A 16383-nucleotide genomic window follows, 5' to 3' on the forward strand; every position below is an offset into this window, starting at 1 on the left:
TAATGGATAATGGCTGATACTTCTGACTTTTACGCATTGGTTAGTATACCTTGTCTTTTTCACTAAATCGCACGTTACCTGAAGGTCCAGCTTTCAGGTGGATCCAGAGCTCTCTAGTTAAACCATGGAACTAATTAAAGGCTATGAGTCCTGGAGTTTTGCTTTGTTCTACCCACGGCACAAACCATACCCTGACATCTAGCCAGTACCTAATGATAGTATGCTGCTACTCAGAATGGATAACAATAAAGTACAGATGAAATCTGCAAACTCATCACAAATACAGGGGGAAAAATTAAAGTGTCTACCTTCTGGGTGGGACAACAGAAGGGCTAATTCATGTGAAGAGGACAGTAAACATATTTCAGACTCCAGGACATTACTGAAGGTGCTTCATGGTTTGCTCAATTAATGCCCTGGAGACTAACAAAGGTTCATTAACTTTTACTAGATGTTAACAGCAAACAGAAGAACAAAAGGGACACAGTGGATATTAAATTTTGGGGTAGCTTCTGTGGCTGGCCACGCAGAGTCCTACACACCTCTCCAGTACCACTCACCTGGAGAAGCTGCTGTGGATGCCAGCCACTGCTTTTTCTCCCTTCCCAAACAGATGCAGCTTGGTCTAGAGCTGCACTGCCCCATAAGAAGGAGAATTATTCACTTCACACCCAACAGCCCCATGGGGCTCAGCGTCCTTATATCAGTAACAGCAGGTAGTCAGGGATGGGAAATTATTAACCAAAACGTCTCAAAACTCCCTCTCAGACATACACTTTTCCTCTACTCCAGGTCTCAAGGTCTTTGGTTAGCCTACCGTAAGGCTTGAGGGGTATTAAAGTTAGGCCGAGGCTCAGCCACACGTTCCTCCTCTTCTGGGCCGTCATCTTCCATGTTGGAGAATCCCATCTCATCTTGAAACTGAGGGCAAAGGAAAAGAAGGATTTTCCTGGGGAATGGGCATGTAAAAGTCACTTCAGCAGTGACAGGGGAAAATGAAGACTTCTTTACAGGACACAGAAAGAGCTTGCATTGGAATCTCTCTCACTTCTGGGCTCACACAGTTTTGCACACGGAATAATCTTTATGCCAGAAAAAAAGTTTCTCAGTCTATCACCTTGTAGTGGTAAAGACACATTACAGAAAACTCAAAATGATCAGATTATCTTTCAAGAGAGAAATGTACAAGAAAGGGAATTATCTGTGCTCAGAATAATCTAAAATTAGTTTGAAATCTTTAAGGATGTACCATGTGATAGTTGAAGAGGCTATCTAAAAGCTTAAGGAAAACTCTACTAAGAAATGGATAATCAAAGTTTATTAGTTACCAAAATCTGTCATTACCCATTCTCTCCCGGGTGGACTAAAAGGAGAATGGGTTGGTCAGACCACTGTTCGGGAGAGAGGGGCCCTGTGACCAAAGGACAGAGCTTGCTGAAGAATCCAAAGTTCTTTAGTATCCAGAGTTCTCATTCAAAGACCATTACTCACAGTTTCAAACAGCTCTTCCATCAGTTCATTCACTTCCTTTTCTGCAAAAAAGCCAAACAGTATGTTGTTGCCACATGTTTATTTCATTTTGCAATACAGGGAATGTCAAGAAAATGAAAGCTTTTTTCAGCAAGGCTTTTGACAAAAATCTTCATATGCATTAATATCCATCACTCACTCATTCATTTAAAAACATTTATTGAACAACTATATGCCTTAATCTCTGTTCTAGACGCTCAGATACATGACAGAAATTTATTCTCACGAAGCTTCAATTCCAGTGAGAAAACAAACAAAAATGTAAGCTAGATGATTTTATAAAGAGATAAATTCATAGTCTGTTGGCCTATCCTACTGAACAGAATCAAGAGAGAAGTCTCCAGTACTGTGTCAAAGGACTCTATCTTTGGGCCTGAACTATTCAGCAATCCCATCCACAACCTAAAACACACTTATCAAATCTACAAATAATATAAAGCTAAAAGGGATCACCAGACCAACAGATGACAGATTCAGAGTTCTAATTTTCTCAAATTAATTGGATGAAATATAATAGAGATAAATTTAAAGTCTTACATTTAGGATTTTGAAAAATCAGTTTCTTAAGTGCACACAAAGATCAATATGACACAATGGCTCCAAAACAGTGCTTGTGACCAAGAGGGCAAGCATATCACTGAATCACAGCAGAGTGGGATCATCACTATAAAAGCCCATTAAAAAAATAAAATCCAAATGTTGGTGAGGATGTGCAGCAACTGGAACTCTAGAAACAATGTTCAAGGAAAGACACTTTATGACCAATGATTCCTCCCCTAGAGAGCTGACCCAAAAGATATGAAACATTCGTCCACAAAACTTTTAAAGAAAGCTCAGAGCTATCTTTATTCAAGATAGCTAGAAATTAGAAAGAACCCAGGAGTCCATCAACACCTGGGGATTGATGACAAATAAACAAATTGGTATATTTATACACTGGAATCCTACTCAGCGATAAAGAGGAAGGAAATTAAGTAATACAAGCAATATTCATGAATCTCAGAAACATCATGCTAAGTGAAAGATGCTTTACATAACAGAACACATACTATGATTCCATTTACATGAAGTTTTAAAAGAGGCAAGTCTAATCTATGATACAAGAAAATAGAAGTGATTTCACCAGGGAGGATGATGTGGGGACTGATCTGGAGGGACAAGTAGGTGCTTTTTGGGGTGATGAATCTCTGTCTTCTTAGGGGTTGAGTACATCCCCCTAAGAAAGAGGCACGACAAACCTCACTCAATAGTACACTAAAGATTTCTATACTACAGTATGTATACATTTACCTAAAATCTGTAAACAATACTGAGTTCTAATTAATGATATGCATGCTGAAATGCTTAGATATCCACAACTCACTACGAATGCTTTAAAAAAAAAGGATTAAAAGATGGATAGAGAAATAGATGGAGAGCTGCATAATTAAGTTAACGTATGAAAACTTAACTGCAGAAGCTAGGCGGTGGGTACACGGGTGCATGTGTGTGTGCTAAGTCGCTCAGCTATGTCCAACTCTCTGCCACGCCATGGACTGTAGCCCGTCAGGATCCCCCGCCCATCGGACTCTCCAGGCCGGAGCACTACAGCGGCTGCCGTGCCCTCTTCCGGGGGGTCTTCCCAACCCAGGGACTCAACCCCATCTCCTGCAACTCCTGTGCTGCGGACAGGTTCCTTACTGCTGAGCCACTGGGGAAGCCCGGGTATATGGGCGTCCACATGTTTGAAGTTTCATAAAAAACCTGAGGGATGGGATGGGGAGGGAGGCAGGAGGCGGGATCGGGATGGGGAACACATGTAAATCCATGGCTGATTCATGTCAATGTGTGGCAAAAACCACTACAATACTGTAACGTAATTAGCCTCCAACTAATGAAAATAAATGAAAAAAAAAAATAGATTAAATTAAATTTTAAAAAAGACATGTGATGTGGGAGAAATTTTCTTAAAAATAAAGGCTAATATCCAGAGGAAAGCAACTTGGGTGTTGAAGTGTGGAAAGTCTGACACTTAGAGAACTGAAGAAACTTGGTATTTTTAGCATGGTAAAGAAAAAATGTAGGAAAAGAAACATAGTATACTATGTACACTTGGTAGTAAGTTACATTTTTTAGGAACAAAGGAAAAACAGAGAAATTCAGGTTTAGTAAGGAAAATGTTAATTGAGGAGGTGTTCAAGAGCAGGACACAGCATCTGCAGAATTGATGAACTCCAACTCCCTGTCACCAGAGGTTCCCAAACAGATTGAAAGGTCACATCAGAGAAGCTATGAACAAATGCTTATGTGGGAGGAAAATATACATAATCACAGAAGCATTCCAGACTCTGTGATTCTAAGCTTCTTCGCTTTTAAACTTTTATCATCCACATAAGTCCTCTTAAAAGGACTGTAATTAAACATGATAACGTAAGACAACAAGGGGTAGAAACAAAATTAAAATTCTATCCCAGTTTTTTTTTTTTCCCCCAGGTTTTACTTACAATCACAGAACACTATGACTAGAAAGGAGGACCCTCCATTCAGGCTTCCCAGAAAAGTCTACTCTTCAGCAAATATTGTCAGCACCATGAAAAACACTTGCTCAAAGGCAATAAATAATACAAAATTCATGAGAAACTCACAGTCTAGCGGAGAAGACAAGATATAAATAAGCAGTTATGAGACAGAGGAGCATTTAAAAGGACATATAAAATCATATGGAATACAAAGCAGGAAAGTCAATCCTCAATGAGGAGGATCTCACTGAGAAATTACAGCTGACTCTTAAACAACATGGAATTGAACTACATGGGTCCACTTATATACAGAGTTTTTTCAATAAATTTATTGGAAAAATGGAAGGGGGTGTGCAACAATTCAAAAACACTCTCAGACAAACCACAGTCTAGAATACAAAACATTTAAGAGAAAGTTAGGTATGTCATGAACACATAAACTACATGTAGATACTAGTCTACTTTATCATTAACTATCATTAAAATATACACAAATCGACTCTAAAAGTTAAAATTTATCAAAACTTATGCAAACACAGACCACACAAAGTGCCACTCAGAGAAATACAAACATAAAGATTCAGTATGAAATCATAGCTGCATAAAATTAACTGTGGCATACACTGTACTTCTGCAATAATTTCATAGTTACCTCCTGTTGCTAGCTGAAGTGCAGAAGCACAGTCATGACATTACAAGAAAGCGCTAAATTGCCTGATATGTACCAGAGACTGTGATCTACAGCTGCGATTTCCCACCATTTCAAGATAAATGAAGCCAGTGTAAGGACCTTTATAAAAAGAAAAGGAAACTCATGAAGCCATAGCTGCAGCTATGCCAGCAGGTACAAAAACCTTGTGCTTTACAGAAAACATCTTTTTATCTCATACTGAAAAGGCAGCTTTTATGTGAGTGCACGATTACTATAAGAAAGGCATGCCTATCTAATATGATTTGAGAAAAAAATTAAGTCATTATATAATAATTCAAAGCAAAAGGAAGGTGAAGTATCTGAGGCTGGAGAATTTAATGCCAACAAAGGATGGATTGATAATTTTAGAAAGAGGTTTGGCTTAAAAACTGTCAAGATAACAGGAGAAGCAGCCTCTGCTAATGCAGAGACAGCAGGCAAGTTCCCAGATGGCATTAAGAAAATCAGTGAGAAGGAATATCTGCCTGAACAGGTTTTTAGTGCAGATGAAAATGCCCTAATCTGGAAAGGGGGGGGGGGGTGGGGAGCCACAAAGGACATTAACTAGTAAGAAAGAAAAGCAAACACCAGGATTTAAGGAAGAAAGGGAGAGGCTAAGTCTACTGTTCTGTGAAAATGCAGTCAGGTTTACGAGCAAGACTATCCTCTAGCTCTCACCCCCAGACCCTTGAAAGAAAAAGATAGAACAAGAGTTACCAGTCTTTGGATATAAAAAAAAAGAAGGCCCTTTCTCTGGAATGGTTTAATCAATGCTTTGTCCCTGAAGTCAGGAAATACCTGGTTTTTTAAGCTTCTTTTGATACTGGACAATGACCCTGGCCACCCAGAACCCAGTGAATTCAACACTGAAGGTGTCTTAAGTGGTCAACTCGCCTCCGAACACGTATCTAATTCAGCCTTGAGATCAGCAGCCTTGAGTATCAGCATCCATGATACTCTATGGAAAGGATTATCAATGCTACAGAAGAGTCTTCCTTGAAGAGAATGTAAGTCTGGAGGAAGGACTGCACTATTGAAGATGCCATCGCTGTTAAAGCCATCAAACCTGAAACAATAAATCCCCACTGGAGAAAACCACGTTCAGATGTCATACATGAATCCACAGGATTTACAACAGAGCCAATCGAGGAAATCATGAAAGAGATTGTGAATATAGCCCAAAAAATACGGGGGTGAAGATTCAACTTTTGGATCTTAGAGAAATTCAAGAGCTAACAGACAGCACACCAGAAGAATTAACAGAAGATGACCTGATGGAGATGAGTGCTTCCAGACCAGTGCCAGACCATGAGCAAGAAGACAGAGGAGAAGCTGTGTCAGAAAACAAACTGATATTAGACAATCTGGCAGAAGAGTTCTGATTATTCAAGACTCCTTTTGATTTCTTTTACATGAAGCCTTCATGATATATAGACTCTGAAACCAAAGCATATAGTGGGGAGAGGGATTGGACCATACAGAAACATATTAGGAGAAATGAAAAAGCAAAAAAGTCAGACAGAAATTATAAACCTATTTCCATAAAGTTATACTCTCGGCCACCCCTTCCTCCTCCACCACCTCTTCTGCTTCGGCCACCCCTGGGAGAGCAAGACCAAACCCCCTTCTTTCTCCTCTTCCTCATCAGCTGATTCAAGGTGAAGACAAAGAGGATAAAGGCATTTATGAAGATCCACTATGACTTAATGAATAGTAAACAGTCATCATGCCAACAGTTAATAAATTTATCTGTGGTGGATGTGTTTGCCTTTGTGTGAAAATCTAATAACTGTATGGCAAGAAGTGTATGAGATGTTTTTCTGTCATCATCACTATCACTGCCCAAGTATTAGAAAATCTTGTGCAAGACTTGTATTGAAATGGATAACCTATCCTTACACAGGCATAAAGTGAGTGATATAAGATAAAATTAACTATGTGTTAGGGTTTCCCTGGTTGCTCAGACAGTAAAGAATCTGCCTGCAATGCAGGAGACCCAGGTTCAATCCCTGAGTTGGGAAGATCCCCTGGAGAAGGAAATGGCAACCCACTCCATTACTCTTGCCTGAACAATCCTACAGATGGAGGAGCCTGGTGGGCTACAGTCCCTGGGGTCGCAAAGAGTCGGACATGACTGAGCGTCTTCATTTCACTTCACTATAATTAACGCTTTCAAAGAATTACATTATCATACAGTATGCCTCTCTCTTGTAATTAGAGAAATCCTGTATCAATCTATCACAATTATAAAAAATTTAGGTGTTTCCAATCCTGTTGATGAATATGACTGCAATGTTGTTGTTCAGGTGCTAAGTCATATCAAACTCTTTGCAACCCCAAGGATTGCACCACCTCAGGCTCCACTGTCCTCCACTATCTCCAAGAGATGGCTCCAATTCATGTCCACTGCTATCTAATCATCTCATTCTCTGCTGCTCCTTTCCCCTTCTGCCCTCAATCTTTCCCAGTATCAGGGTTTTTTCCAATGAGTCAGCTCTTCACAGCAGGTGGCCAAAGTACTGGCACTTCAGCTTCAGCATCAGTCCTTCCAATGAACATTCAGGGTTGATTTCCTTTAGAATTGACTGGTTGGATCTCCATTCAGTCCCAACAGTTCAAAATCATCAATTCTTCGGCACATGGCCTTCTTTACGGTCCAACTCTGACATCTACACATGAATACTGGAAACACCAGAGCTTTGACTATATGGACCTTTGTCAGCAAAGTGATGTCTCTGCTTTTTAATACTTTGTCTCCCAAGTAAAAGCAAATGTCTTTTAATTTCATGGCTGCAGTCACCATCTGCAGTGATTTTGAAGCCCAAAAAATAAATGTTACTGCTTCCACTTTTTCCCCTTCTATTTGCCATGAAGTGATGGGAGTGGATGGCAGGATCTTAAGTTTTCTTTAATGACTATAATATTATGTATTATGTAATATTATGTATTATGTAATATTATGTATTATGTAATATTATGTATAATATTATTGTATGCCATAAAAATTTTGTAACAATTCTTTCATCAGTGTATAGGCACGGTACTGTGAAGCAATTTTATCAATTACACTACATCAAGCCATCATATTGCTGCTTCTTCATTAGCTTTTAACTGTATGGACCTTTGTCAGCAAAGCAATGTCTCTGCATTTTAATATGCTGTCTAGGTTTGTCACAGCTATCCTTTCAAGGAGCAAACATCTTTTAACTTCATAGCTGCAGTCACTGTCCGAAGTGATTTTGGAGCCCAAGAAAATAAAGTCTGTCATTGCTTCCACTTTTCCCCCTTCTGTTTGCCATAAAGTGATGGGACCTGATGCCATCATCTTAATTTTTTAATGACTGTAATACTGTATGCCATAAAATTTCTGTAACAATTCATTTACCTCTAGGCAAGAGTACTGTGAAGCAATTCTATCAGTTACACCAGGCTATCATCAAGCCGTCATAGTGTTGTTTTTTCATTATCAATACATGAATCCTTATACCAGTAAATAAACATGAATTTCTTTTTCACATTATCTTTTCATTTTTCATATCCAGTGCTTGCGACATGTACGTCTACAGTATTCTGTGTCATGTGAGATAATACTACTGACAGATAATTCATCTTGTAAACAGATTAACACAAATACATTCGGAGGTATGGATAAAACAGTAGTATAAAAATGTATTTTGTCTTCTTTATGAATTTCTTAATAAATTTTCTTTTCTCTAGCTTACTTTATTGTAAGAATATAGTACATAAAACACATTACATACAAAATACATGTTAATCAACTATTTATTGCTAAGCCCTCAACAGTAGGCTACTAGTAGTTAAGTTTAGGGACAGTCAAAACTTCCGGACAGATTTTTCACTGCACATTGGTTTAGCACCCCTAGCCCCCAAGTTCTCCAAGGTCAACTGAAGAACGTAACAGACAAACAGAAGGGGAAGGCAAACATATTCCAGGATGAGAACTAAACTGAAATGCAATCTCCTACTTTTCTGCTTCAAGCAAATAATGTTTCATAACCACCAGCACATGACACTGTGGACCAGTCACTCCTTCTTGACGTTTCCCTTGGTTTCTGAAACAAGACTTTCTTGGTTTTTCTCATACTTTCCTAGACAATCCTACACCGTTTTCTCAAAATCTAAATCCTCAAGCCTTTTTTTCTACACTTTCTCTTTGATTCTTGGTGCTTTCCTTTCAATGCTTCTTCTAACCTTGACTGTCATAAGATACTAAAATAAATGGAAGACCTTCATAAAGAAAACAGCACTCTAATCTCAAAAACAGTAAGAAAGATTAACTAAAGCAACAAAACAGAACATCTAAAGGATTGTGCTTACATAATTCTCTCTGCACAAAGACCTACATTATTTAGGTAGGTAATGAACATTTTGGATACTGATAAATCTTTCTTCACTACCTTGTCAAGAGCCAACATGTTACCTTCACCACATGGTGGATATTATCCAAGTACAGAGACTGGCGCACACTCAATACAAATCAACAGTTCCTGAAACATGTCATCCATTATTGGCAAACTAGCAATGGAATAATTTCTTTAAAAAAATGACTCAAGCCAAGTTATTATTTCCTATGCCTCCAATCTTGCTCTCTTTACCCACCAAAATCAATACATTAAACTGGCATTAAATCAAAATAATATTTCTAAAATCCAAATCAGTTTCTACTGATTTCCTGCTTAAAACTTTCTGACCTTTCTTTTTTGACAGATTAGAAATCAAATCTAAGGTTCTCCATAAACTGAACACTGCTTAACTTTCTACCACAACTCAGATAACTAAATCAAACTACTTACTATTTTCAAAACACATGTATTGCTGTTTCATAATTTCATGCACTGCAAACATTCTTCTATTTACAAAATCCATCTCTGCCCCCATTCACCAAAACCTTCTTATTGCTCCTTCTAAACTAAGGTGAATCATTTTGTGAGTCATTCCCTAAGCCATAGTATACATAGGACACTATACCCTCTTTTAGGCCACCAATACATAAGCTATTATTATAGCACCTATCACTTTGTACTGTAACTGTCTGTATCTCCCTACTAAGCTGACATCCTACAGGCAGAGGTCATGTCTTACTCATTTTGGTACAACTGCTGCCAAATACTGGACTCAATACATGACTGTGCGAAGTTGATAGGATTCCTGAATATAGATGTTAAATGTAAAGAATTATAGAAATAAATAGGCAGAGGAAGCTTAAATGTCTTCAGTGGGCTGCTTCAACCTCAAAACTCTGCAAAGTAAATAAAGCTAGATGTGGAGAAATCAAAAGCAGGACTCATAACACACACAGACTCACTGGTGATTCTTACTGCCCGGTCAGTGCGGAAATCCTCTGTATCTGGTTCATCGAGGTCTTCCAGGAAATTATATTCTGGATCATCATCATCATCTGCTTCATCTAGGAAAAAAAAGTTTCAGACACTTATTCAACTGTAAACTCATATCTCTAAAGAATATTTAAGATGTTCAGCACCATAGGAAATCTATTCCAATAAAGCACATTTATTCTGTAGTTTTTAATTTATTTATTTTTCGGCCACACCATGTGGCTTTCAGGATCTTAGTTGCCTGACCAGGAATTGAACCCAGGCCCTTGGCAGTGAAAGCAGAGTCCTAACCAGTGGACTACCAGAGAACTCCCTATTCTGAAGTTTTTAAACTACTTATTCTTTTCTTCCTCAGTGCCTGTGTATAGATCATTTCTCACAGCTGACTCATCTCACCTATTCTCCCCACCAAGCTAAGTTCCTTCCTTCCTCCAAACAAGACTTAAAGTTCTCAAAATGCAGCCAAAGTCAAAAAAGTGAACATATAACTTATCTCAGTAAACTCAGAGTAGTGCATCTCATTAAAATAATATTTTTTTGCAAAATTCTTTATACAAAGGCATTGACAGTAAAAGAAAAAAACCCTTCTAATTCACAATAATTAAGGAATGACTATAATTAAGATAGAAGATACATGCGGAATTTAAGCATTATATACATGATCAATATATACATGACAAAAGTACAACACAATACTTATATAATACTCATAAGCATGAAAAAATTATATCCCTACAATAAGACTCAGAAATAACTAAAAATACACAAAAAATACTAAACATTTGTTATATAAGAATACAGAAATATGGATATTTTTCTCCCTCATAATTTTCTCTAATGTTGATGCTATCATGTCTTTTAGATTCTGTCTCACTGTTCACACATTGTTGGCGAGGCACAAGCGGGGAAGCTGGAAGAAAACTCAAGGAGTCATAGGAACTGCAGACATGCTATATTCTCTCGTGGTTGACCCAGTCAACACAGTCGTAAGGCAGCCTCAAGGGCTTTTCAGGTGGAGCTTTCATATGTTTACAGAACAAAAGTGGCCCATGGCCAAGTGGGTACATCTGACATACATGCACAGTGCTATAAGTGATCTCAGCTGCTACCTAATCGTGTGTTTATAAAACGTGAGGCAAGAGTGAGAGGCTGTAGGGCAAGAAAGCCTGACCATCAGCATCTTGGCTAATCTGCTCTTTCCTTACATTCCACCCCTTTAGGGTCTCTCACCTCACAATCCACATGCAGTCCGTCTTCCAAGATACTCCCTTGGTGAGGTGACAAAGACCCTGAATCCACATTCTACAACAGCAATAGATGCTACAACAAACAGTTACATCCCCAAAGCAGAGCAAAACCCAACGCCCAGTATCACCTGGAACTCATGCTGCAGTCCTTGCCCTCACGGGGCTAAAAGAGCCACGCACTGCATTATGGAGTGCCTTTGTCTTCCATCGCCAGCCCACCATCTGCCCTTGTGAGACTGCAGGAAAGCCTCAACAGGGGCAACTCCATCCCTGCAGGGCTTTTTACTAAGGACCTGCAAAACCACCCACAGGCACCAGGCCCACCCATTCAAAGAGGGATTTCTACAGCATTCACAGCCCACCCACATGATTCCTTCCAAATGCTTTCACACTTCTAAATCTGCAACAGAGTCAGAAGTTAGTAACACATCATAGCGCACATCCTTCACAGTACCCTGTTCTAAATCTAGGACACAGCCTTCACAGTACACTGTTCTAAATCTGCAAGAGAGGACACAGCTAGATCTAAAGACAGGACACAGCTATTACAGTATAGCTTCACACAAATCAGCCCACATTTGCATCTGTGTAACCCAAAAGTGGCCCCTGCCAGCTAGGGCCCGCTTCAGGCTCTTCACACTTTCAAAATGGTGTCTTGTATGCTCTCCCTCTACTTCTCTCAGTAAGGACTCACAAAATCCTCCCACAGGAGGCAGGCCCACCCTTCAGAGACGGGACTTCTGTGGCGTTCACAGCTCAATCACGAACCTGGATCTTCAGGATTACAGCTCAAATCATGAGTTCATGTAACTGCTTGTATCTCTTGCTCTGGGTGCTTCTCACACCTGGTAAACTGCTGCTCCAGCTGCAGCTGCCTCCATAGCTAGTGTCTGGGAGTCCTCCTGCCTTCATCCACACGGTGTGGATGGCGGCATTAATCCATTCCATCAGGGTATGTGTTTGGTTAGGCACCCCCTGCATGAGTCGCCTAGCGTTCTGTAACCTTTGTCTCAATGAGGGGTGAGTGGTTATTCATGCCAACTGTTCTATTTTGCCCCCGGAACAAAGGATATCAAACACTCCTGTGTCCCAGAGTCACAAAAGCTATGCTGCCAAGGGTTCTCCTTGCTTTTGCTGAAACTGCTTACCCAAGTCGACCAACTCCACCTGTGTATATGGGTGATATCTTGTGAACTCAGTCACCCTGGGGGCCCCTTGTGGATGCTCCCCCTGGGCCACAGGGTGCTCAGGTTTCACTTTCTGCTGTAAATAGGGCCTTGCTGCCAAGTGGGGACCACAGGTCTCACAATGTTCATCATCATCGTCCCTCATTACTTCATAGTCCGAGGCAATGGGTTCCTCCTCAAGGCCATGCATCTCTTGTTTCAGCGTACATACACAAGGTTCCACCTCTTCTTGTCTCTGCAACTGGCACACTTGCGTGGCATCATAGAGGGCACTATCCATATTCACCTTCAAGGCAGGTAGGAGAATCCACCCCACGGTGCCAGCCACCTTGTCAGGCAAACGGGAACTCACCACATGTCATGCCTTTTCAATGTTCTCTGGTGAACTGCCCACCACTCCCCAGTCTTCCACCAGGTCCCGCACCGAGAGGACTGCGGCCACCTGGTAACGTTATGTGCTGGTGCCTCAGGCTCCTCTGCCTCCTGGGCATCCTGTCAACGACGCCAGCTGCCTTGCTGTTCCTCACTGTGCACACTGTTCTCTGAACCCGGGGTAGGCAAGGGAAGCTGGAGGAAAACTCAAGGAGTCATGGGAACTGCGGACTGTTTGTTCTCTCCAGGCTGGCACAGCAGCCGAAGCAGCAGACACGCTGTATTCTCTCGTGGTTGACGCAGCTGACACACAGCCATAATGTAGCCTCAAGGGCTTTTCAGGGGCAGTTTTTATGTGTTTACAGAACAAGAGTGGCCCATGACCAAGAAGGTACATTGTGACGCAAGGGAGCCTGCCCACCACCATCTTGGCTGATTTACTCCTTCCCTCCTGCTGCTGCTGAGTTGCTTCAGTCGTGTCCGACTGCGCGACCCCATGGACGGCAGCCCACCAGGCTCCCCCCGTCCCCGGGATTCTCCAGGCAAGAACACTGGAGTGGGTTGCCACTTCCTTCTCCAACGCATGAAAGTGAAAAGTGAAAGTGAAGTCGCTCAGTCATGTCCGAATCTTAGCGACCCCATGGACTGCAGCCTACCGGGCTCCTCCGTCCATGGGATTTTCTAGGTAAGAGTACTGGAGTGGGGTGCCATTACCTTCTGAGACCATTGCTCTTTCCCTACAGACTGCTAAATACAAATTGTGAAGGAGCCAATAAAATACAGAACTGTTATATTAAGGTGAAATTTTTCCCAAGACAACTTTAGATGAGCATCATCTAACAGAACTTTCTGCAAGGTTGGAAATGTTCTAATACATATGCATTGTACAACAGTAATCACATGAGGCAACTGAGAACCTGAAATGTGGCTAGTGCAACTGAGGAACTGAATTAAAACAAAAATACCTTACCACTGTACAGCCATTAAATAGAAGAGGTAGATCTGTATACATTACAATAGAAAGATCTCTAAATTATATTAAGTGAAAGAAGCAAGTTGCAGATGCAGGATGACATGTATAGTATGATGCCTTTCATGGAAAAAAAGATAAATATGTGCTTGATTGGATATACAGAAAATAGAAAGAATTAACAAAAACTGGAGAACAGAACTGGTCCTTTTCACTTTGTGCCCTTCTGTAATGTTTTCATTTTTCACAACAAATGAGTATCTTTCATTAAAAATAAAAATATATACACAAACATCTTTGACTCACCATCACTGAAAAATCTGTACTGATAAACCCCAATCTAACCTGATAATTTTTTCTAAAAATTTTTATTGGAGTATAATTAACTTACAATGTTGTGTTAGCTAACCTGATATTCTTCATTCAACATTTATTATGTTTACAATATATAAATCTGCATTGTTAATATATAGTTATTTAAATGTGAAGTCTTTTTCACCCATCTATAGGTCATCTCCCCAATAAAAATGTTTTAAATCCTTAGGAATGGAATCCTGTCTTCCTAATCTCTACAGTACTTTCTATGTAAGCCTCTTTAGAGCAGATTCTTTACAAGTGTTGCTAAATAATTTAAGTTTCGGAGAAAGCCTATATCAAATGGATACTGTACACACGTTTGGACCCCCATCTGTTTAGGTGCAAGATCTACAAAGAAGGCTTCTGGTTATATCATACAAGTGGGCCAGCCAATATTCTAAGAGAATTCATTTGGTAAACATGCTGAAAAATCACTTGGGAAGGTTTCTTCTGAGTTCTGCTTGGCTTTTAGTACCCTGATTGTGGAACCTCTGGGTCTAATTACTTTGTTGACTGATATTAACACCCAATGTCAGCATCTAACCAGCTGATCTCAATTTGGTGTACCAACTCCTTTAGCAGACCTCTTAAATTATTTTTTGCAAACGAGACTCTTGATAATGTGAAGAGCAGATGGTACTAGAACATATGAAAATAACCACATAATACTACAAAAATAAACCAGCATATGGCTGAAGTTTGGTACTCTGATCTATATCTAGCATTATTTCCTACTTACCAGCACTCATTAAACTCAGCTGGTAGATGTGGTTTCTAAATCTACCCCAGTCACTGGCTTCATATTCCCTTTTTGAAATAGATCCTACTAAGGAAACAAAATAATTCTGTTTTAAAAGATTTTCACCCTCCCCACAAACCATTATTCCATTTCCTCAACTGACCCTTATCATACTCTTCTATTCCTCCCATGCCAGTGGTTTCCAGCCTTTAGGATACATGAGAATTAGATCCCTAGTCAATACCTGTTAAGAGATTCTGATTCAGTAGGTACAGGGCAAGGCCCTGGAATGGGATTTACATCTTAACACCATCCAACACAAACATCCTTTCACACTCTGTGATTCTGATTCAAATTCTAGACACTAACTATGAGAGACACTGTCCAGGCTCCCAAAATCCTGACAGCCAACCCAGTCTGGCCTTTCCTCCCCAATAGCCAGGATCTCAGCTCTTTCAACCAAGGTGTTAACAATTAAGGCAACAAAGCTGCTGAACTAATAAAGCCACTAATAAATCCAGAAGACATAATCTCTATCATTATTTTCTCTTAGCTTAGGTCTAAGGATAAAATGCAGAGCTTGCTTATGAAGTATCATATGCATTTAAAAAATGCGTTCATGCCCCCTGAGACTTCTTTGAGACATGTTCCTAGAAAACTAAACTGGGTTCTAATTCTAGCAGTATAACACATGGATTCTGAAACACAAAGTAACACAATGAATTTCTGAGACTTTTATAAAATGGATAGAATTATCTTTGTCCCTGTTCATTCCTTTCTGCAGAGGTTTTTGAGCCTTGTGAGCCTTGAACTTTGAGATGGGTTGATAGAAAAAGGAAGTGTCAATAAATGAACTTCAAGAAAATTATAAATCTCCCCCCAAAAAATGACAAAAAAGCTTCATGTATGTATATGTGGACATTTTTCCAGGGAGTGGCTGCATGGCTTCAGCACATTCTCAAAGGGGTAAAGGAATCATCTGGTAATCACTACAAACTAAGGCAATCTCTCATTTCCTCTACATTTACAGAAACACTGCACAAAATGATGAGTGATACCTGATCTTCATTATAGTACACTTAAAAAAAAAATCACCAAAAACAATTTTAACAATCTCTATTTCACTGTTTTAAAGACAGAACTTTTACTTATATTCTAAAACAAATAAGGGTTGCAGCAAGGATTCTTACACCACGTATGACTGTAGTCAACGTTGCTTGTGTCTGATCAATTCTCCTTCCCTACTTCTGGAAACACTATCACTTCTTTTGAGTAACTGCTTATCTCAACCACATTGTTTATGAGGTGCTGCCAATCACAGGCCTCCATGCTTAAACAGTCTTCCTATCAAAACCATGCAACCCCAAGAGAGTGGGTATGTGATCAAACCAAACCAATCAGAGTTGCTCCTCTGGACTTTTCAAACTGGAGCCTG

At 39.9% G+C, this 16383-nt stretch overlaps 1 protein-coding gene across 9 annotated transcripts in view; it reads right to left on the reverse strand.

The window, feature by feature from the left end:
- GON4L (gon-4 like) overlaps positions 1-16383 on the reverse strand; it is an 88976-nt gene that overhangs the window by 27424 nt on the left and 45169 nt on the right. For all 9 annotated transcript variants that reach the window (XM_070467472.1, XM_070467473.1, XM_070467470.1 and 6 more), the window contains 3 exons: positions 10046-10147; positions 1492-1532; positions 818-921 (listed from right to left, as the gene is read on the reverse strand). In XM_070467472.1, coding sequence (XP_070323573.1) covers positions 818-921; positions 1492-1532; positions 10046-10147 — 247 coding nt within the window. The remainder of the gene's footprint in view (positions 1-817; positions 922-1491; positions 1533-10045; positions 10148-16383) is intronic.

Source organism: Odocoileus virginianus, chromosome 5 (genome assembly GCF_023699985.2).
Source record: "Odocoileus virginianus isolate 20LAN1187 ecotype Illinois chromosome 5, Ovbor_1.2, whole genome shotgun sequence".
NCBI lineage: Eukaryota > Metazoa > Chordata > Mammalia > Artiodactyla > Cervidae > Odocoileus > Odocoileus virginianus.